This window comes from Linepithema humile, chromosome 7 (assembly GCF_040581485.1).
Source record: "Linepithema humile isolate Giens D197 chromosome 7, Lhum_UNIL_v1.0, whole genome shotgun sequence".
Classification (NCBI taxonomy): Eukaryota; Metazoa; Arthropoda; class Insecta; order Hymenoptera; family Formicidae; genus Linepithema; species Linepithema humile.
Genome location: NC_090134.1, coordinates 3,838,792 through 3,862,597, shown reverse-complemented (window position 1 = coordinate 3,862,597; position 23,806 = coordinate 3,838,792). Strand labels below are relative to the sequence as shown.

The 23,806-nt window shown below is 37.1% G+C and overlaps 1 protein-coding gene across 1 annotated transcript in view; it reads right to left on the bottom strand.

Moving 5' to 3' along the window:
- Positions 1-20,398, bottom strand: part of LOC137000978 (zinc finger protein 211-like) — an 82,039-nt gene extending 61,641 nt beyond the window's left edge. Inside the window, exon 1 of the mRNA XM_067358705.1 lies at positions 19,384-20,398. Coding sequence (XP_067214806.1) covers positions 19,384-19,395 — 12 coding nt within the window. The 5' untranslated portion in view covers positions 19,396-20,398. The remainder of the gene's footprint in view (positions 1-19,383) is intronic.
- Positions 20,399-23,806: the final 3,408 nt, after the last annotated feature.

Here is a 23,806-nt window from a genome sequence, read left to right as displayed (position 1 = left end):
TTTCGACATTTATTTTCAAACTAATTATTTTTTGCACTTTATTACGCGCTGCTAACATTATATCATATACTTCTTATTCTTTCTATTTTATTCTCGTAATGCATTATGTGTGCATGCGTGGCGTAAGTTCTGCTAAGATTGCATTTAGTAATGCATGCACATATATTCATCTATCGCGACTCTCGCAGCGATACACTGTGCTTTTATATAGATTCTTAGGTAACGCGAATTATACCCGATGCTCGCTGTGCATCCGCATGAGAGACAGAAAGAGAGAGACACGTAACAGGTAGTGCGTATGCGATCCCAACAGTGTTTTTCAACTGCGTTTGGCAGAGTTTCATCTCATGTCAACCCGAACATTTGCAAACGATTAATTTCACAATGATAATTTACTTAATTTAGCATTAAAAATTAAAAAGTGTGTTAATAGATATATCGTCTAAATGATAATATAGTAGAAATAATTCAGCATGTAATGTGAAAATCTACATTTGTTCTATATTTTTAAAGAAGATCACGTCAATGGAACGCTTATCAGTATGTAAATAAAAAAAATTTAGCAAGAACATCTCTCATCTACTTTTTTCTTTACGTAGACGTGCATATATTTTAACGAATGTATTTATAAAATATTCCACGGATATGACTAGCTTATAAATTTGCTGTTTTTATAACAGCAGATATTCGAAAAATTTATGAATTAAAATAGTTATTGAAAATGGCTAAAAAACACTGATACATGGATGTGTGTATACTGTTGTCGAGTGTGCATACGAAGGAAAGTTACTCTGCGATCGTTATCAATCGTTACTTATATGTTACCAGCAAATCGATGATTTGCAATCGATACATGGATATACAACGTGCGGTCTAAGTATCATATTTCAGCCTAAAAAAAGCTGAAGCTGTGCGATCTATCGATATTTTCTATTGCGTGTAATCTATAATTAATAATTTTATACTAAAAGCGCTAACACCTTTCATGATTTATTGTTTTCGTGCATTTTTCACAATTGCTGCGTATCATTCCACAACGCAATATCGCCAACAATTTGAGTAAAATATAAAATATGCTGACGCTAAATATTTAAACAATTTTTTTTTTTTCACAATTGTCGAATAAATTCTAAAATCTAAAAAATACATAGTTTTTAATATAAAAATGTTTATTGGCAGAAATATATATCTCGTAAAAAAATGACGCAGATAAAAAAATTAATTGTTAATCATGCTATACTTTGATCCCTTTGAGAGAGACTTTTTTTATTTAAGGAACAAAAAGGGAATAAAGAAATATGAAGGCCAACTCGCGGTCGCTTTCGGGCACCTGTGGTCCTGCGTGTCAAATGCGATTATAGTCCGTCTGCGTCCGACGTCGTGTGTATATGCATCGATCCAACGGTGCACGCGCGACCATGCGTCCGTTGTTTCTTTGCGTCTTTTTTTTTTTTATAACCGTGCGGTTACGCTGAATTGCTCGTCTACGCGTTCTTAGGTAACGCACGGCGCGCGTGTTGCGTGAACGGAATTGCTAGCCCGCCGTTTTATTTTTACTTTGCATGACTGTGCGAGCGCCGGTCGACTAGCGTATCGGACGCTCGTGACGTCGCCCGAAAGTGCATCCTCGCGCATGTTGTTAGGTAACCCTGAGATAGCGCGTCAGAGTCGGATCTCTTCGCTACGGCGACGATTGCAGAACGTAATCATTAAATTACAATTCAGACTCGTATTTCTCACACCTTACGTTTCATATTCTTTATTTAAATCTTCGATTTACGCACAATATTTCCAACAGTGTAAGAACGCAGAAATAAAAAAATAAAATTGCTACATAGTAATAGCTAAATGACGTCATTATGCAGACTGAAAAAAAAGAATTTAATAGGAAATTAAAATAGTCACGAGCATCATAAGCATTGAGATTTACATGACTAAATGTAAAGTTGAATTTTGAATTGTATTTGCTTATATATGAATATTGTGGAAATGTGAAACGAGTGAGACCGCAATCACATTGATAATTAAATATGCGTGGGGAGAATACAAATTTAAAAGCGTCTGAAAATTAATTATTAATTAACGAATTACGGGATATGCACTTTCGTAGCTCCTGAAACAATTTTTGTAATATTTTGTCTTTTATAGCCGCTATTTTAGTTTTCTAGTTCGTTGCAACGCGGAAATTTCTTATCTCGTCATTTTCATAAAAACGTTACATATCGCTTCATTTACGCAGTGCGTCGTATTGACGAGTACGTCTTTCGCAGACACTGTTGCGAGAAGGTTTTGCATTAAATGCAAACTACTGAAACTCATACGAATCTAAAGCATAAAAGATTTATAAACTTAGAAAAAAAGTTTATAAAACAAGGGCAAGGAAAAGCACTTTCTAGCACTTCTATAATTTTAATTAGCTTATAAAAACGTATGAAGCACACGCATGTATTATTCAACAAGCTTTAATTATTTACAAAGATTTATGTCTAAAAAAAACAAAATGTGTTTCGATATTTATTGCGAAAAAATCATGATCAGTCACATTAATTACGCCAAAATTTCAGTAATCTATTTGTAATGTTCTAAATTGATATTTAGTATATATAGACTATATTATTATATAACAGTAAAATAAAGGTCTATATACACGTATGTACACTCATACAAAACGGTATCTATAAAGATATTATTTTTTTCTTTTTTGTCCATTTAGATTAAATTAATATTGCCGTCTAGACACAATATGCATTATTTAAGTGAATTTATGTGCTATGTGTAATTTATATGTGTATTAAAATCACTTAGATTAATTAAGGCAAACAAAACAATATCTTTGCAAATATCATTTCATAGATATACGCGTAGATTTGAATCTTATTACCGTTGTCAAAAGATCAATTTAGAATATTACAAATATATATTGATTTAAATGTTATAAAAAATTTGATAATTTTGTTTATAACATTTATAAATCTATATTATCTATATTATATGCAGGAATTTAGGAATGTTTCGCCAATTGTAATTAAAGTAAATAATTGTAATTGAAGTAAAATGCACGATTTCTTTCTTGGATATTTCGTTGAATGTTTATAACAAAAAAGACTATAAATCAGATTACAAAATCGATAGAACAGATAAAACGTATCTCTAAAGCAAGAATCGATGCATTTATCTTGCTAAATCTATTTATTTTTATAAAATCAAAGAAATAATTGAAATGTAAAATAATGCAATCGCTGCCTTAAGAATCAAAAAATGAAACATTAATTCTGAATTCTCGAATGATCTGAAAAAGAGATTACATAATGAGCACAATGTACTTGTGATGTTGAGAATACATGTCTTTATTATTAGTGAATTATGTAGGTGCATTACGTAGTGTAGTAGATAATTAATTATTTAATAAATTTTGATTTATCGGCAAGGCAAATTAGATTGCAGATCGAATAAAATCGGTTGTATTGCTGTGTAATTTGACATTATAAAAGCGAAAAGTGTAACGAGTCAAGTGTATATTCACTTGAATAAATGCAGCGCATACTTAAACAAGCGAGAGTGCTTCGCAATTTGCACGGAATGTATATATTTATTTGTAAGTGAAAAATATTTAATTCTTTTAAATTTTGGCATTTTATTTTACGTGTTATTTTTATTTTAAAAAATTCGTCGCAATCAGCGACAAAATTTGAAATAATATTGAATCTATTTAAAGAATTTGCATAGCTTGATAAAAAACAGTTTTTATTGGGTAAACTACGTAAATTATTCTAATATGTATTTTATAATAGAACAAATTAGTTAATTAGTTCATTAGTGGTGCAAACTAAAAAACATTGAATATATGTATTACAAAGTATAGCCAACCCAGTTAACTTCACACACAATTTACCAATCGATAAAAAAGATGATATTGTTTATTTCTAAAATTTTTCGAACATTTTAGACGTATATACGAAAAATCTATTAAAATATCTGGAAAAAAAATATTCCAGCATCATGTACAAGCGCTACGGAGATGTACAATGTTTCTCACTGCTCAATCATCATAAATTATCTGACTCGATAATAATAGACGCATTGCGTAACGATATTTATTACACTGTGAATGATAACTACTTCACGGAACGCAACTTCGCCGGTATAACCGATTATTCCTGCGTGTTCGCGACTTTCATTACGTTACAAAGTATACAGTCGAGATGGTTTTGCCCGAGCCGGTCGTGTTCCAAGTTTTTTCGTCGCGTGGTAGCGTTTCGATGCGCTCGATCGATACTGGATTTCAAGAAACAGCAGGAACTTTTCCGCTTTACAAGCCGTGTAATCAGAGCTCGACACGCTATATACATAAGTAATACATCTCGCCGTATATAGAAATTTTTTTCTTCTCAGTAATACGCATTGGTGGGGCAAACTCGTTACAACTTACGATCCCTGCCACATTTTTCCACCTTCGAAATGCCACACGTTCCCCGAAAGTAGCATCATTCTTATCATATAAGTTAAGTTCAGGCAATACACTGTACCATATGTTATTGACGAGATTCGTAATACTTTTTTATATTACCGCGCAAATTTGTTTCCAGCATATTTGACTTTTAATACGCAGGAATATTTGTTAAATTAAATTGTAGATATATATTTTAAAATGAAAGAAAAAGAACGGATCAATACATCACGAGTTTTCGATGATGATGAGATCAACTAATCAGAACAAAAACGTTTTTAAATATTGACACTGAATTCCATTATTCCTGATTTATCGAGGAATATTATTCCCAAAATACGAGCAGCGAAAATTCGATGGAAAGCGCGGGGAGGAGGGAAAGTGTTTTCGAGCAGGCAGAATCATCGACGCGATGGATCTCAATTAAAAAGTCCGCAATTTATTTTGGGGGCGCGAAAACATTTTGTTGGAATACGCTAAAATAAAAGCGCGCGCGTGCGTGGCCGTACCGCCGACACCAAGTCACGCTAATTAATGGTAGCGCATTCGGTATTGTATAATTCTGTTTACGGTAGACGGGAGAGGCCGCGCCGCACGCATACACATACGTCATATGGCGTCGCCCGGGCCAATTTCTACGGACCGATTGTTTAAGTTCCATTTATCGAAATGTAACGCTCGGATAATACGTGCGAATGTCGAAAACGCTTTTTAATGCGACAGATAATCCAGCCTCGTCGCCGCCGCACGTCGCCTGATAAACGCGCTATCATCAATCAGCGACACCGAACGGAATATTAATTGCGCGGTCAAACTTGAATGTGGACGTGCTGTTTTGTGCCCTTAGCACGGTGATGCAGTGATCGTTAATGTCTTTCACGAAGAAACGTTCGCAGCGATCACCTGCGGTCTTGACAAGCTTTGCATATAAGTTGTAGAATACAGCTCGAAATAGGAGACACGTATCTTTTATGTATTCTTGAATGCAAATTTAGGAAGATAACTTTTTTAAACTAGACCTTTTAATTCGTAAAGCAAAAAATTGTTAGAAATAGCATAATGAGAAGAATAAGAAATTATGTGCAAAGTTTGCATTTATCATATAACAGCTCGAAATAGGAACCGTGTATATTTTATGCGTGCTTTATCGTTAAAATTGTTATCGCTAAAACGGTGTACCGATATGAGTGAATAATTGCGAGTGCAATTGTATAAAAGATTTTACTGTAAAAGTTAAAAAAAAATCTGGAAAAAATTTCGTTTTTGCGAAATGAACAAAAGCACCGAGCTGAGGTTCGGAAATCCGAAATACGATGTGCGGTCGAAAACTCGACGTTCCTTCATTCTCGTTCAGTTTCCAAGCAACGCGTGTATGTATCTGGTGCGACGCAAAGCGTCACGTTGGCCTCCAATCAAGCGTTAAGAGGAGGCCGCCGCCGCCGCCGTTGGACATCGTGGCATAGAATTTGCAACTATGCTAATAAGAGGCGACCCGAACGGACAGCTAATGGCCGTCGGAGAGAAAAAGGACGAGAGCCGGAAGCGCACAATGAATTCGTGAGGTCGCGGCGACGTAGAACTAGGAGGAGACGGAGGAGGAGAAGGTTGAGGACGAAAAGGGCGCGGAAGGGACACCAACGGAAGAAGGAGAGAAGGTGGATGGAAGAGGATAGAGAAGGATGAGGAGGATGAGGTGGGCGACCACGGATCAATCGTAGCCTTCCGTATTCCCTGCCTCCCCTCGGTCGACTTTCGCCCCCTTCCCCCTCCGTTTGCTCCTTCAACTACTACAGCCGACTTGCACCCCTTGCAACTCGCCTCCTCCTTTCGTGCCCTCTACTATCTCCCCCCTTCCCCTCTCCTGTTATTCCGTCAGTCGCCCTTACTCTCCTCTCCCGTTCCCTCCCCCCGCACCATCCTGCGACTCGCACGAAGCCCTCAACCGTCGACTGCCGTCGCGTACTTGTATCGTCGTGGTGCACGCGTCGTTACGCAGGCCCAGACCCACCGACCAGACACCAAACTCTCTTCTCTCCTCGCCTCTCTCTCCCACCTCCTCTCTTCCTTGCTTAACTCTCGTTCGTCTCCGCGCATCGTCTTGCTCCCTCTTTCATACGCAGCGTTTTCGCCCTTCTCTCCCCCCTCCCCCTCCCTCTCTCTCTCTCTCTCTCTCTCTCTCTCTCTTTGCCTCTCCCTGCTTTCCCAGCACCTCGTCACGGCGTCGGAGGGCGAAGCTCGCGCGGCACAGAGTAGGTCAGTGGCGTGAATGATCATCAGCATTTGCGCGAACGAACGAGTGGGTGGGCGAACGCACGCGCACCCACATGTATGTACCCTATGTGTGTGTGCTCATTCGTCTGTACGCAACGTGACGCGACGTTCGCACCCTTCGACATATACTCACGCCCTTATGCGACTCTTATCCGCGTCTACGCAATTTCGCTTCGATGATTGCATTACAGAGATTTTCCGAGAACAAGCATTCGAAATAAAATTTTCGATTTCCTTTTATTTTTCTTTCAATTCGGTTTGCTTTTGCGCAACGCGTTGGATGCTCAAGATTTCACATTTTAATGTTTGAGGAAAAAAACAAAACATGTCTCACGTTAATTGCGATTTTTTTTTCGACTCAAGCTACATTTGCAAACCCAAACGCATTTACATTGACAGTCTTGGGATGTTCTAACTGCCGGTGTGAAAGTAAGATTCTTGGAAATCGCCTAATTGCGTCTATGCTAAAAGATTCAGTTCTTAGTAACATGTGATCCCGTTAATCTCGCACTCACGCGAACTCGCTTTATCAAGATGCGCTGCTTGGGAATTAGCTACTGAGTTAAGATGGAATCTCTTCTGAAACATTTGAACAATCTCGCACCCACGCGTATCCGCTTCCTCGATTTACGTTGGTGGTTCCAAGAATCTTCTAATTACGCCTGTATAGAAATATAGGGATATTCGATAGGGATAACTTATACGCCCACGCGAGCTCTTCTCCTATATGAAGGGAATTTTCTTCTGAGAATTTTCGTCGACCACTTTTCAACTTTATTATTTGTGTCAAAATGAGATTTTGATAAAATTTCTAATTGCATCTGTGATAACATGTAAGTTTTAAGAAAAATTAGACCGTATTAAATTATTTAATCTTTACTAAAATTTGGAACATCAACGTAAATCCAAGATATCTGAATCGTATAATTTTTCATATTAAAATTTAATTCTGATAATTTAATTTTTATATCTCTAAAATCGTATGATTTTCGTGATATTATTTTCATATCAAACATTTTAAACGGGAAAACAGTCGGGAGAGATCCAGGAAGGTATCATAAAATTTCAATAGTTTTCGCTGCGGCGTTATCTAACGTGGGGCGCGGCGCGCCGTATCCAAGCGAAGGATATGTGCGCGGAATTGCACCGCGAATTGGACGAGTTTCACGGTCTCGACCTTGAAGCGGTTTAACTAGTTTTCGCAACTTCTTGCTCCGCTTGCGCTTTGCGAGAATTATTTTTGCTGCCTTGCTGCCGCGTGTCCGCTTGCCGATCATAAAATGCATCGATCGTGAACACACGGCCTTCCGCCGCTAATTCGCAATGGCGAGATCGCATTAGCCTCGGTCGCGACGAATGCGAAGAAATCCCTCCCTTGATACAGTTACGCTAGTTCGTTACATAATACTTTGTAGAGTGAACGCAGAAATTATATATTCGTTCATGTTAGAAGTTAGATTTACTGAAAGACTCTAAGTTGTTTTCGCGCACAGCTATTGTCCACAATCTTTTTGCTATCAAATTTTTTTCTAAAAAAAATTATTATTCGTAATAAAAAAAATTGAAGTTGAAAAATCTATAGATTTAAAAAATGCGAGGCATATGAAATGACTCGTATATTTTTATCCAAGTTCTTAAAAACTCATTTACATCTTTTATATGTAAGCTGTTATTAGCATCACATACGAACACCGCAAGTATTGAATAAGTAAATGTAAAGAAAATTGTAACACGCGTGCAACATAAAGCTCGAAAGCTCTAAAGCTAAATTCAAGGGTAGCAATTTCTTTCCGTGAGCTGTTAGATATTAAAATCGAATTTTCCTCGGATCGGCAGAGGTACTACTTTTTTTTTCTTCCACCTGCAAGCCCCCATGGTGGCACTGTCAAGTCAGCCGGCGCTTAGTTTATGGGGACCGAAGTCTACGTAGACGTTTCACGATCCAACCTTACCCAACCTCTTCCCTTCGTCCCAACCTTTCCTAGCTCTAGCCTAGCCTAGAGTCGTGTAGAAGTGCACTCCACCACACCGCACGGACGTCTGCCTAGTATTGATCCTCGGCTCAGCTACTGGCTACCTTCACCCACTAATAATTCTTGTCAGTCTCCTATAGGCGTGGCGATTCAGGCCCATCGTCCAATTGATACTCTTCTTCCGTATTCCGAGATACGGAAAAAAATTCTGATGAAATAAAAATCAGAAGCGTAATTTCCGAATTTTATTACAACAATAGTGAGATATTTCTCGTTATAGATATATTATATAGTAATATTTTTTTTATTTACCAAATAGTATTGAACTAGTTCCTTAGAAATTTTAATTATACGGAAAGATTTCTCTCTGATTCTATATCTGTTTTATAATGAATCTACATATTCTATATCAAATGACGCCAGATCGATTCGACGGTAGAGCAAAACTCGCTTGGCACTCGTCCGCCTCTCGATTCTCATAAAGTACGACACGCTTTTGAACCGTTTACGATCGCGAAAAAAGGCGACTGCAAAAAAGGTCATTTTTGTTTCGTCAGAATAATTTTCACATTAATTAATAAACGTTTCCGTCTCATGACAGTTTTACGAAGTCCTTACAAATTATCTGTCGATAGATCTTTGAACGTCGACGTAAAACGTATCGAAATTGTGAAAGCCATTTTCGGTTAAAAATATCGATGCGAAAATTTAGTGACCAAAGTACTGATAGTATTGAGATAACGCATGCTTTTAACGATCATCAAACAACGTCGATATCGTTGATGGACGCCGCCGTCTCCTAACGACGCTCGTCGCGACGCTGAGACTCGGGATTCTACGTCACAACGCAGCAAAATATATGCCTGCCGGTGATAAACGCGGAGCCAAACTATTCAGCCCCCCTATTCACGTAGAATTCCACGTCTTCTTCTCTCTTTCTCACATTTCTTCTTATCCTTGCTATGTCTCTTTTTGGTGGCACACACAGATGTGAATACACATACACACGCATCTTTCATCTCGTTTCTAGTTCGTTCTTTTTTGGTTCTATTCTTTGGATAACGGCATGCGATTCGGCGATTCGCGTTCATCCAGTTTCACGTTTTATTATCTTGTTCGTTGAAAACGCACGTCGGATTTTCCGCTCCTTTTGTTACGTTTTCGTTCGTTTGGTCGATGAACCTTCTTGCCCTTTCCCGTTGCGTTTCGTGTCTCTGTGCAAGCACTCGTCTTGATACAATAGCATCACACTGCGGATGTTCCAGCGAAATCTGTTCTTACGTCGCGTATTATGTATCAGACAGCTATTCGGTAAATAACATGAACCAGACACGCGTGCGGATTTGTGTATCTAGCTCTAGGTGTATGTGTGTATATATGTGATTGCTAAAATTATATTATTCGGTAAATCTAATTCGTGAGTCACAAATTGCGCACTTTTTATAATGCGTTATAATGATAATTTTTGTATTGAGAATTACAATAATGTAAAATTTATTATCCTTTTTTCGATCGCCGTAACACTCGTACGCAACACAGCGGCGAGTTTCAGTTTTCCCAGGAAAAGATCTACCCTTTTACTTCCTTTTTTAGTTCCATCAAGGATAATAAAGCTTTTCCGATAACTCGTTTTGATGCTTTTTGTGCAGTGATTACGATACGGGACCGCGTCGAGTGTCTGCGAAACGGATCCGCTAGCTCGCGGTGATTGTATGCACACGCGACTGCTTATCGCTTACAATACAACTACGTTACTGCGGTCGAAAGAGTGACAGAGAGAGAGAAAGAGAGAAAGAGAGAGAGAGAGAAAGAGAGAGAGAGAGAGAGAGGAGAAGAGAAAGAGGGGAGAGAGGGAGAGGGATACATATATGCACGAAACACGTGCGCACACATACCCATTCGTTGCACTGTGGTGCACCGTTGAGAGAGAGTACAAACGGCTGAAAGCGAAACGTAAACAAACAGGTAGCTCTTTATCCAAACCAAATAGCGAGGGAGTAAAACTGCGGCACGCTGCTGTTGGAAGCCCGAGCAAGCAAGCGCGGAAACTTTCTTTCCTTTGTTTCCCATTATATTTCCGCATTACTTTTTTAACGCGCCGTTAAATACCCGAGCTGCCGCGAGCTCGCGGGTAGTTTTAGGTGAGCGAAAAAAAAAAAAAAAAAAAAAAAAAAAAGAAAGAAAGAGGAGAGACACGCCGTTTTTCTTCGTCGACAACTCCAACAGTGCCGCGAATCTTTTCCGCATAAACGCATGCCATTTATTGCCTTCCGTTTACTGGCCTCGTTAATCTCGCGCACGATTATTTTCTCGGTGATGACGTAATTCTTGCTGGATTAAAATATGCTCGAAAAGTAAAAAGGAAAACAAGTCTTTTTATCGTGTAAAAATTGTGTCAAACCATAAAATGCAAAATTCATAGATTTACATTTTAGTACTGTATGAGTTACATGAGTCGCCAAGCAAGTTTTTTTTCAAGTTAGAAAGTTAAAAAAGTTTGATAAAATTTGTCATAATATTACGTTTAATTACAATTATCTGCGTTATCTCTACTAAACATTATAAAAATGTATATATAAAGTTACATAAAAAAGTCTTTATTATCTTAAAACTTTAATTAGTAAATAAATGTTTTTTGCATTTCGTAATTTATATCATCTACCTCTAAAAAAATTAGAAAAATTTTTTGTACGAATTTACATAAGAAAAGACTTCGTGATCTCAGAACTTTAATTAATAAACAGGTGCTTCTGCATTTCGTAGCTTAAGTTATTTGAAATTTTCTCTTGTTCAAGTATCATCACACTTCGGTGTTCTTTTTTACAACGAAAATCATGAGAGTGAGAAGATTGACGGGAAGCGGCGAGAATACTGACGTTTTTTATCGCCGTTGCGAGGTGGTCGTGCAAGAAGCATCGATTATACCTAGAACAAAGTCTTACCGAACTACAAAGGAAACTGGTCCTGTCTTTGTGGTCGATTCTCTGCGTAACCGCCGCGTTGAGAAGCAAGGCTCGTGGAACGAACGATGCGTACCTATCTACTCTCGCGAGAGTAAATGAGTAAGCTACGGACAGTTATGAATCATCGCACGAAACGAATTTTATGGTAGCGCTTAGCTGGCGCAAAGGCATTAAAGTATCGATCACTGAAAAACGTCGTCTTATAGATAAGCTATCATATTTCGAATAGTCGTGCAGAAAAAAATAAAGATGATAAAAAGGCAAAATACCTTCGAATTAATTCTTAACTTGGCAATGCATAAATCTAGGCAGAGAAGAACAAGAATGTATGTTATACGTGTCGCATTATTATAAAAATGAGATTTTGCATTTTTAAAATGGGTTTTTATATTTTTAAAAAATTTCTCTAATTTACTGAATAAAGTGATGTGCGTAAAGCGTTGACTGAATTAACAGCGATTAAAATTACCGGCGCGTAATTAAAGTTAATGTGTAATAAGCATAAAATTCAGTTGTACAGTTGCGTTTGTACTTGAGACATATTAATCCTTGACAGACTAAAGAGAAACGGTCGAACCATAAAAATCGTTTTGTCGCTGTGCGCCAGTGAACCGGCACCGATGGTTGAACGTAATCGACTACATAGCGCAAAACTGATAATATGCACGATTGTTTAACACCACGCATTGGCGTGTCACATGAAATGTCTTATCGATGGTGACGGGCGATACTTCTGTATCGACAAATCGAGCGCGTTTCGTATCCTGCTCGCTTTGTCTTTAGATCGTTCAACAACCGATGATCTATTGTACACACCGAAGAAAACAAAACTGCTTGAACAAACAAAACCGATCGTGCTTTTGATTATCCTTGAAGAAAGGTTCAAGACGGATCGCAATCGTTACGCAAGATTCACTCGACCATGGGTGGTCGTTGTTCGCTCGTATCGCGCATACGACGACGTCTTTATTCTCGCCCTGGACAATTATAACCCCTTCCCCCTCCCCCCTCGTTTGATCTCGCGGTCGCGCGTCCATCCGTAAACCGAGCCGTTCATCACGATTCGCGACGGGTTCGCAACATCGTCTTCATAAAAAATTAATCGACCGCGCGAACTGTATATAAAAATTCTTTCCTCAAAAAATGGATAAGTGTATAAAACGAACAATTGTGTTTTTACACGAAAATAATGTATTTGATTAATTTTCAAATACAAATACAACAATAATGTATTTTTATCGCGATAGGATCCTGAGTTTTTCAGATGTATGCTACTTACGGAACGGTTCGCGGTGCGTGGCTGATTTGTTCTGCAATTTCCTTAACTTTGCGGAACCGCGAAACCGGTCCGGTTGGCTTTTTCACAATTGATTCGTTGCGGGCGCTCGCGATTCGGTAACCTTCGGGTGGATTGGCCTATTTTCCAGACGGCTAAAGTGAACCGATTCGGATCGGTTCCTCCTCACGAAGCAACGCGGCGCGGCGCGGCGCGGATGCTGATCTGGATCAATGATGTAAAATCGCATGAATCGTAAAAACTCTGTGCTCTTCATCTCGCGATTTATTCCCGTTCTAGAACGAGACATCGGTTTCACTAACATAATTCATGAACAGAAAATGGAAAATTGGTCGCACGATTTATACTTCTACGATTCAATTTTTCATTGAAAAAAGAAAAAAACGAAGAACATTTTACATACTATAAAATTTATCATTGCACTAATTTATTATTTATATAATTACGTTTTATGATATTTATTTCGGTATCCATTAACGCAATGCAATTTAAATGTTTACGGTAATTAAATTTATAGTAATCTTCCACAATACTTAATGTTAAAAATTGACGAAACACAAATGATAATTAAATTGGCACTCTTTCCAACTCGTCAATCTTCAGTTATCACTAATATAAGGAATCAGTGTCAAAAATATTCAGTGTCGAAAGCAAAGTATTAATACCCGCTAACTGTCATTCCTAGTTTTAATCCGCTTGAATCAGTTCTTGAACCGACACCGAATTGCGCACTTGAACGGATACAATTATGCAGCTATTGGAGTATGAAAATAGTTTCTCCGTTGTCGGGTCCTCATGCGGAGCACCTTGAATAATTTGACGCACGACGGGAGTCCTAGTTTCGCGAGAGCGGCGCGAATACATTTTTTATAGCTTCATTGAAATGGCAAGCACGAAAATATACTGACGATGATCGCGTCATATTGTCGTAATTAATCTATTGTGAGAAAGCTCGAATAATGAATTTTCAATGTTCCATCCCATTTGATTATTATAATTTATGATATCGTTATGAACGTGACAAATGCGAAAATTAAGTGAGAATGTTTTGGTTTTAAGTGAGAATATGCGAGGGAATCGAGAGACAATGGAAAAACGGCGAGACCGTGATCGGCCTCGTCAGAGACTGTTTAGTTTTTATCGCGTTTTAGAACGCAAAAATAGCGTTATGTTGACCTGCAGCACGCAGGATGCCCGACCGCCACGTTACCTTTTTGTCTAGCTAATAATTATTATCATCTTACACTAGAAGAAGCTATAGGCTCGTCAGTGAAGCGGAATCTTTGCCCGTGGCTATTGCGGCAGAAAGAGAGAAAGAGAGAAGGCGCATCACATTGCCGCTATTTTAGCGTAAAACGGTTAATTTTGACGCGTTCAAGTAAAAGACTCATCGGAGATGCGAGTTTTTCGATCTTCCGAGCAACGATGACGAATTAAGGTCACGTCTAACAGCATACATCCCAATCGTTCCTTCAAACATATTATTCATGTAAAAAAGTAGCACGCTCTTTATCAAGATTAGACATTCCAAATCAGCTTTCAATTTTTCAGTTTCAATTTTTAATATAAAATAAAAATTTAATTAAAAGAAATGCATTTAACAATAATTTTTAAGTAATCTTTGTTATGCAAAAGCATGAATTATTAATTCGTAAAATTATTTTTAATCCTGGTAATAATATCTTTTGCGTTTAATCGTCCTCGATGGCTACTCTATCAACTGACGCGGAATAACGCTTCTAAATCCGCTCGATTGAACTCGTTGGCGTCCCGATCGCACAAAAACAGAAGATCTTCTCCGCTTTTCTGTCGCCGACCGGAAGTCGTTTCCCGTGTTGGAAGATCGACGTCGCGCCATTCCGGCGACCGTTTTTCCGCGAATACGTCCACGAGAAGTCCTGGCATTGCGGATCCTCGCGACGATCTTTATTGCAAAATGGGCCGCGGACAAATCTGAGCCGTTTATTTGGACCTATTTCGAAAGCGGGAATTTTTCGAGACACGCGAATTGCGGTGTTTAACGGAATGCAGGATTTTGCGAGTATTATCGTGGTTGAACAGATTTCACTTTGAGTTGCAGATAATAGCGTGAATTGAACTAAGAGATTGTATAGTTTCTGTGTCTAGTAATGTGCCCATAAAATGTCTTACGGATAATTTGATGATAGCATTGTAATGCGAATTAGTTCAGAACAACTACCAGAAAGAGGTCGAGAATTTTTGATGAAACAAATATTAAGATTCCCCGTCATAATTTTAATTTTCGAAAAAATGAGAGATTATACATTTTTATCTCAGTAAAAGATTTCATTTTTCCATTACTTTTGATATTTGATGAAATAAAAGATATATTTTATAAACCAGGTCTTTGTATATCAGATTCTAAAGCGATTAAAGAGACAGATATTGTTGTTAAAATAAATTCTTTTTAGCTTGAAAATACAGTTCATATATATTGCAGAGTAGTTCATCAAATGTTAATGGAATATTTTTTATGCAACTTTGCGGAGAAAGTTTTTCGAGGACTGTACAGTTCTAAAAGATTCATATGCTAATGTATGACTTTTTCTGTCGTTTCGGTAAAATTGCAGCAAACTCTGAAGCTGCGCTAAAAATAATAATAATAATGTGTGGCATAATAATGTTAGTGAATCATTCTTTGTATGTAGAATGTTAATTTCAAGTTCCAAGGTCACGCATTTGCAAACGAGTTAATTTGTGCACGATATTTCCGCGAAATAAAATAGAAATGCTTTTTTCTGTATGAATAGCTTGTGTATCGCGAAACGGACGAGATATACAAATGCATATATTTTCTACGAGAATACAAGTTGTTGCACGCTGTGGCGGCCACGCACGCAACATTAGCTATTCAAACGCAACTCGGAGAGTTTCGTCTTTAAGTCGAACCTCTATCGTCAGACGGACCAGCCGTCTTCCTAGCGATCGTCTCGACTGTCCTTAAACACGCCTGATCGTTTCGCCTTGGGCTATTCGGCGTAAACTCTTTAAACACGAGAATTTCTAAATTTAAAATAATACGTTGCACAACATTAATGCAACGACACGTTTGAGTTTTTTTTTTTTATGTGAAAAATGTGACTTTTCTAAAAATGTATATGCTGGAATTAATAATACTTTTCATTCTATTTATTCACGAGGTTTTAAATATAATCGCATAGTTCTTGCAATTTGAAAAACGTACGATCTCATATTCTAAAATATTAATAATATGTGCGGTATTATTTTATAAGCATATTAAAGTCAAATTTAATAGGACAATTCGATTATTGTATAAGTATGTTTTTTTTGTATTTTAAATAAAGAAATATTATATATTATATATTTTCATTAATAACATAAAATTATATCACAAAAGAGAAGTAAGTGTATTTTAAACTTATAGTATATAATATAGTTGGATGCTTTCTCTCTCTATACATATGTATGTATACAGATATCTTACACTGTCTGCCTTCACAATGCGTTACCGCATGTGTATACCGAGAGAATGAGTAAAAAATTCTCGCAGATAAGTAGAGAGAGGGGGGGAGGGAGAGGGAGCGTGCATTCTCGCGTGACTCCATGCACGCTCGATTAAACGTGCATTCACGATCGATCAAAGGTCGATCGAAGTCGACCACGAACTGAAAACAGTAGTCACGAGAAAAGCACAGGGAGATCGGAAACTATTTGCTCGCCTCTGTAAATATCTGCCTACGGAACGACTTCGGCAGGTCTCCGTTGTACGTACACATCGACGGCTTGTACGTTATGTATATATACGGTGTCTCAGAAATTGCGTGCTTACCCTGAGTACAGACAACACAAGTTAATTTGAAGAAGGATGTACCGTAAGAAAATAGCGAAAGGGAAACGATATTTCTGTATTTACTTAAGAAAGGTTACTATTAACATACTATTGAAACGTTATGTATAATCTTTATAATATAACATAGAAAAGGATAATTTTATAAAAATTATTTTATACTTTATATGATTTCAAATTTAACTTTTGAGATCAAAAATTTTAAGTATGCTTCTAACATCGAATACTTTCCACAAAGTCTTCATCTAAATAAATAATAAAATCTTATTATTTAACTAATTACGATGATAGTTAAATAAATATAAAATTCTCAATTGTTAATGTTGATTAAAAAGAAAATTCGTAGAAGAAAGAAAATTGCGTAACTACTGCACACACTATATATGCGCGGGTCGATGAGCTCGATTTTTCCACGGGGAAATGCCGGCTTGCATCTCGCCAATTTTCAGAGATTATCGCGCCCGAAGACCGTGCGAACCTCAACCCCAGATAAAATTAGGAAAATTGTTGATGCACGAGTTCACTGATTATCTAGGAGCATATCGATGACGATATTCAAGTACTTATCTGAGCAAACACACGCAAGGTGATTTGCAACTCTCGCTACAATAACTAATAATTTTGTTATTATTTCAATATATTCATTATTATTTGATGATAAATTTGATTTTAATAAAAGTGAATCTGAAGTGGGATAATCATTATCGAAAATAATAATAATAAATTCTAAAGTTTATATATTTGCTTGTTTATCTATTTGCATCTCCTAAGTTTCAATTACCACACATACACACACATACGTTTTTTAAATTATTTATAATTTAAAATCTATCATATGTATATTTATATACATCAAGAACTTTTATTTTAACAATAAAAAAAATACAAAAATGTTGTTTAGAGCAATAAATATTTTGTTATAATAAAAATATGATAAAACCTAAGCATTATGAAAAACAAATCTTTAGAGTTCTGAATATCTGACAGCGTTTATCGAATCATGCATCCCCAAGGCGTTTATTGAATAATTAATCCAAGAGTTAATTAGCTTGCAGTATTTTAATATCTTTTTGTGGTGCATGCTCTTTGGCTGACGGTGTACGATTAACGGTACAATGGTAACGTAACATGGTTGAGAACAAATGCGATTATTCGTTTTCGCTATAGAAGAGGAAAGTGCAAAGGGTGCGTTTACCCCCGATAAAAATGAGAACGTGAAGTAGTTATCCTGTGCAACACTCGCGGCAATGTAAATGTCAGTTACACGTCGAAAAGCGACCACCAAGAAGAGAATCGACGAATCTCGATGCGTCGACCGTAATACCGACGATCCCGCGGGTGCGTTTAATGCATTCGAAAATGACCCCGCAGAGACGGGCGAAGGTGAGGGGAAAGAGGTACAAAGGGTTAGAGAGCTGGCTCGTCGACGAGAGCGATAAAAAATTTATTCGACGATCTGTCGGCGCCGCGCTGCCGCATCGCTGGCGTTACGAACAGAGAAAAAGAAAGACGAACTATAAATGGAGAAGAAGAGGTGAAGAATAAAGTAGCAATACATTGTAAAGGAAATGCCGATAGACGAATGGAACAAACGGAGAAGTTAAAATGCTAATTGTTATTAAATTATTGAAAATTATCTATTAATGTTCGACGCTAGAACTGCATAATATAGGTATACTTTTGTTTTAAATTTTTTAATTTAAGAGGTGGTATGGATTTCTTAAAGATTAAATTAGAAAATTCTCCTGAGAAATTTAAGTAATTCCCTCCATTTGAGTTATGTGGCATAATATCCAATTATATTTCATTATATTATTGTATATAATGTTACTATATAATATCGTAATATTATAATGTAATAATATATATAATAATAATGTAATAATAATTAAAATTGTTCTTTAGGACATTATTTTAACAAAATTTGAAAGAATTGTTTCAGAAAATTTATTCTGTTCAATGCTTCTATATTATCTGATTAAATGTATTGTGATGATATTATTCTTCAATTGTATGTTTATTATGTGCTTGTATCCTTAAATATTTTATAAAAGTTAGCGTGATTTCTCTATTTTAATTTGATGTTCGCTGATCATCATGTACAACGTTGCGCAACAGTGTTATGAAATGTATGTGTAATTACTGATTGCAACGATTCTGTAAATCCCGATCTTATCATCTCTCGACACGGAATATTCAGCGTTCAAATTTGACTAAAAAAAGGATTAACAGGGAGGAATCGCGTGTGCACAATGTCATCAATTCTGAAGGGTTTAAGTATAATAGCGAGGCATTCATTTCTTTTCAATTTGAAAACTAAAGTTTAGATAAATTAAAATTAATACTTTAAAAAATCATTCCAAAAATATCGAAAATATATTATACTTTACATTGCATTTGTTTATGCAGACACATTTGTATTGTATTTCAGGTTTGATTTTCCAAAATAAATGAAAGTTAAAATAATGTTATTTATGTGATTAACACCACGAAACGTCTGTCACAAAATACAATTATTGCGACCCAATAATTCGTAATGGTACAAAATTGTCGTAAATAAATCAACAATCAAATCCGTGCAGTAAACAAATTTAGGTACTCACCAGTCGATGCATACCTCGCCACTGTATACCTTGTTCCCTTCTATCTTTTGTTGCTGCTGTTCCTTTTCTGCTCTCTGTTACTGCATTATTTTGGTACTCTTTTGGATCACATGGCACTTTTAATCACTACTTATCTTTCTTACTCGTCACTTTTTACTCACGTATTGCAAAAAGATAATCGTCCGTCCAATTCTGTACATATTTGTAAATAAAATTCATTGTTAATGGACAAAAAGATGCGAAAAAAAACGAAGCAAAATTGATTCGACCACGGCACCGAGGTGTTCGACCAATTGTTCACTAAATTCATACATCTCACTTCTTGATATTTCTTGTTGATAGTACGTGCAATATTCATTAACACGAATAATATGTTTATCAAAAGAGATCCGCGATGAAACGCGAAGCGTGAACTTTGATTTCGAACGTCGAGAAACAGATAAATGCGATCATGCTGGTATATTAATGTCTTGATACGATGGCTCAATACTAGACACTTTCGATATTTATTTGCACATGGAATTTGCCGAACAGAAGAAAAGAGCACGAGAAAGCGGAGCGACCCCCTCGCGGCACTGAGGCGCTCGACGCGATCTAGTCGGCCATTAACTCATTCATGGCGTACTGTTCGTGCAACTGATTTCACACTATTACACGGTGAATTTCAATATCTCAAGCAAGCGATATTACCACCCTCGATGAATCCGTGGTAATCCCTCAATGCTCCCATTGATGTTCCTCGATGCTGCTCCTCGTGTTGTTGATGACATCTAGTCGGATGAATGAGTAACACGAAATATACGTATCGGAAGAGTTTCGCGACGACTCGTAACAATGGGCTTCCATGGCGAAAAATAGGCTGAACGCGATTGCGCAGGCATATTAATACTTTGTGATGATTGATTATCGCTAAATTCGATACTTTCAAAACTTGTCCGTACGCGGAATTCGTCCGTTATGAGCGTAGACATACGAGAATGTGATGTGACCGTCATTTGACCACGGTATCGGGACGCTCGACACAAAATGACCGACCGTTAGCTAAACCCGTGACGTCACGTTCAAGTATCTAATTTCATATTATTACGCGGCAAATATTTCAACATACGGCATTACCTATTTTGATAAATTCGGCACTGGGACACTCAATCACGGATCGCATGGACACGGAAAGCCTCGAGACGATCGCCCGTCGTCCAATTTGGCATTGTTAATAACCGTAATATATAATATTCACTTGCGACAAGTAAAAATTGCAAGAGATACGAAGAGGGCGCAATCAACGCTCGGACCTACTACGTAATACAACTGAGAGGCTTAGAAAAGTAGGTATAGAAATATAGATGGAGTGAGGGAATGCTATGTCATCTGGATGCGAGGCGCGCTTTCCAGGAACACGCTTTCTAAGAAAGTAGGGAGCCTTCGCGATGTAAACAAGAACGAAATTCAATTGTTTTGAGATTTCGACTGTTCGTTTTCACAAAGAAGCAGATAATTTTGTAAGAATCGTTCTTAAATTTATAATAATTCACGTGTCATACGAAAATCTGTGGATTAAAAAAATTTTTTAAAGTAAAAATTTACATGCTACACGCAGCAAGCCCTATAATTCTGCATTTAATACAAATTTTAATATGTTTAAAAGTATTTAATGGATTAATTTATTTTTGCATAGTATATCTATATTTAAATGTTGAAAACAATTTTGCAATGTGTTATATTTTTTCATTTTTTATGTTCTGTTTTTTAATTCGTAACATTCTTACTGTGCTCGAAAATGATTTTTAATGTCTATCGTTTTCTTCACGAAAACAAGCGATCAAAATAACTCGAGTTATATTTTTGTTTTTATCACGAAAGAATTTCTGCGTATAGGAAGGGCGCGCTTCTCATTGCGACGGCAAATCGTTCCCCCTCCACATTGGTCCTATATTTTCCTAAGTCTCTCAGTTGTATTGCGTAGTGCGTGCTCGAGCGCCGAATTGCGCTTTCTTCATGTTTCCTTTTGCTCGTACGTATTTTGCGCAATTCGCTCATCGGACGAACGTTGATCGTGCTATTCAATATCAAAAACATTGACGAGGCATTGTCGCAACGGATTCATCAAGAAAGGTAATACTATTTGCTTGATATTGAAATATTCGCTGCGGCATAACACGAAATTAGACGCATGAATGTGACGTCACGGATTTTACTAGATCACTTAGTTCGCAACGAACGCTCCGATGTGGCTGAATCGCAAAAGCTCTGCGTGTCTTTTTTATTGCTCCGAGCAAATTCCGTGTGCGGACGAGTTTTGGCAGTGTCGAATTTGGCGATAGGTAATTGTTTCAAACCATTAATATATCTGCATGATCGAATTTAGTACATTTATCGCTTGATATTTCGTCGTGCGACCTTCTTCTAATAAACATTTTTCGTGCGTATTTCGTATTATTTTCACTTCGGACAAACATTACCAGGCTATTCAACATCAGTAACATTAAGAATTGATGCAATTCTTGAAGAATTTGCTGATTGAATCATCAATACAAGCGATGCCGCTTGTTTGAAATATTGCTGCATAATAGCGTGAAATTAGGTACACTATGAACTTGGTTAGCGTCTCTCTCATCAGAGAGAAGGTTGCGTCGAACCGCTCCGATACCGCGAACAAATAGCGATCGCTCCGCGCTCTCGTATATTTTTCGCCCATTTTAAACAAATTCCGCGTGCGAACGAGTATCAGCAGTGTCGAATTTAGTGATTATCTCAAAGGAATCACGCGCGTTTAACTCGTTTGTCGGCGTTTGAAATTGGAGCTCATCACTTCGCATTCCGTTGCGGGACTCTTTACTGATACACGTATTTTACATTATTTACAGGTTCGATGAACGTTGCGTGCGCCATCCATACTATTTCCAACATCGACAAACATCAACAGGGCCATGAAGGAATTACTGCGATGGATTCAAGGCAGGTAACATTGCTTGCTTGAAATATTAAGATATTCGCGTATTGTGAGGTTATGTGTATATAATAATGCGTCATGAATTTTGTTAATAGCTATCCAGTTTGTTTGGTGTCGTGCCCGAATTACGTCCACTTTGTGTTTCTCGCGTTTTTTCATCAAAAATAAATTTTTTATCCGAAAGTGAATTTTACATGCGAATGAATGTCGGGAGTGCCGAATTGAACAACGGGCGATCGTCTTTTTTTTGCGAAGCGCGAGTAAAGTTGGAATTGATTCATAGTGAATAAAATCAAGAATATCATATGATATATCCATGAGGGTGATTGCCCGATGTGAAGGAGTAGTCAGGAGCAGTGAGGAGCAAAACATTGACCGGAGAGAGAGAGAGAGAGAGAAAAGGGAGCAAGATGTACAGTGGCAGCGCATCGACTGGTGAGTAAATTTATGATGTTTCCATAATTATTCATTTATATAATTTAATTTATTACGATATTTATAAAAATTGTTTGATTATTTCAATTATTTATTCATTATGGCGAATAATTATTTAGTAATTATATAAATAATCATCTTAATTTAATTATATTTTGTTAAACTTTGATTACGGTATGATGCTGCAGCATATATTCAGCGCATTGTTTTCATTATCACGCGATTATCGAACATCTTGAATTAGCAAAATTAATATAATGCAATTTATTCCTAAAAAGATACGGGAGAAGCAAGAAAATAAATTCGTTTTTACAGCTTAAATTAGATCAACGCGCGAACAAAAGGCATTAAGTGTATTTGCATGGCCGATACGCATGCATAAATACATTTGCATATTTATGATATATTTACATTCGTGCGCGCGCGCGAATTTAGATATCGTGCCGGTATCTGTGAATCACGGTAATGCTATCGACATCGCGTACGTACGAAGCGGAATTAAAAAAAACAGCACAATAAAAATCATATGCCACGCGTTTTATCCGCAGCGGCGGCCGTACTTCCAGAAGAGACGAACGATACGATTACGTAACTGCCGGTGTTCTTCGATGCTCTTACGCAACGACAAAAAATTATGCAATGTTCCAGCTAAAAGTTTGCGTTCGCAACTGCGAAGACGCACTTTGCGCGCGAGCGTTTACGAACGAGTGAGCGAGTGAGTGATGCGCTATTATTGCAAACGTAACAACGCAAGTGGATTTATTTCAAATCACTTCGCTTATTTCCATGTTGGAGAAGTATAGGATTTAAACTTATTCATTCTAAACTACGTATAAAACTTTCTACATCTCTACCATATAATAACTTTCAAATTGAAAATAAGTTAGATATATTCACATAATTACTTCTTTAATGCTTGTTGTGATATCAAGTTTTATATAAATTATGTTTTGTTTAACTTATAGTTGAACTCGGTCCTTTCAAAGTACATTTCTCTTCACAAATTTGTATTTTCGAATAATTTTCGTAAGATGTAAT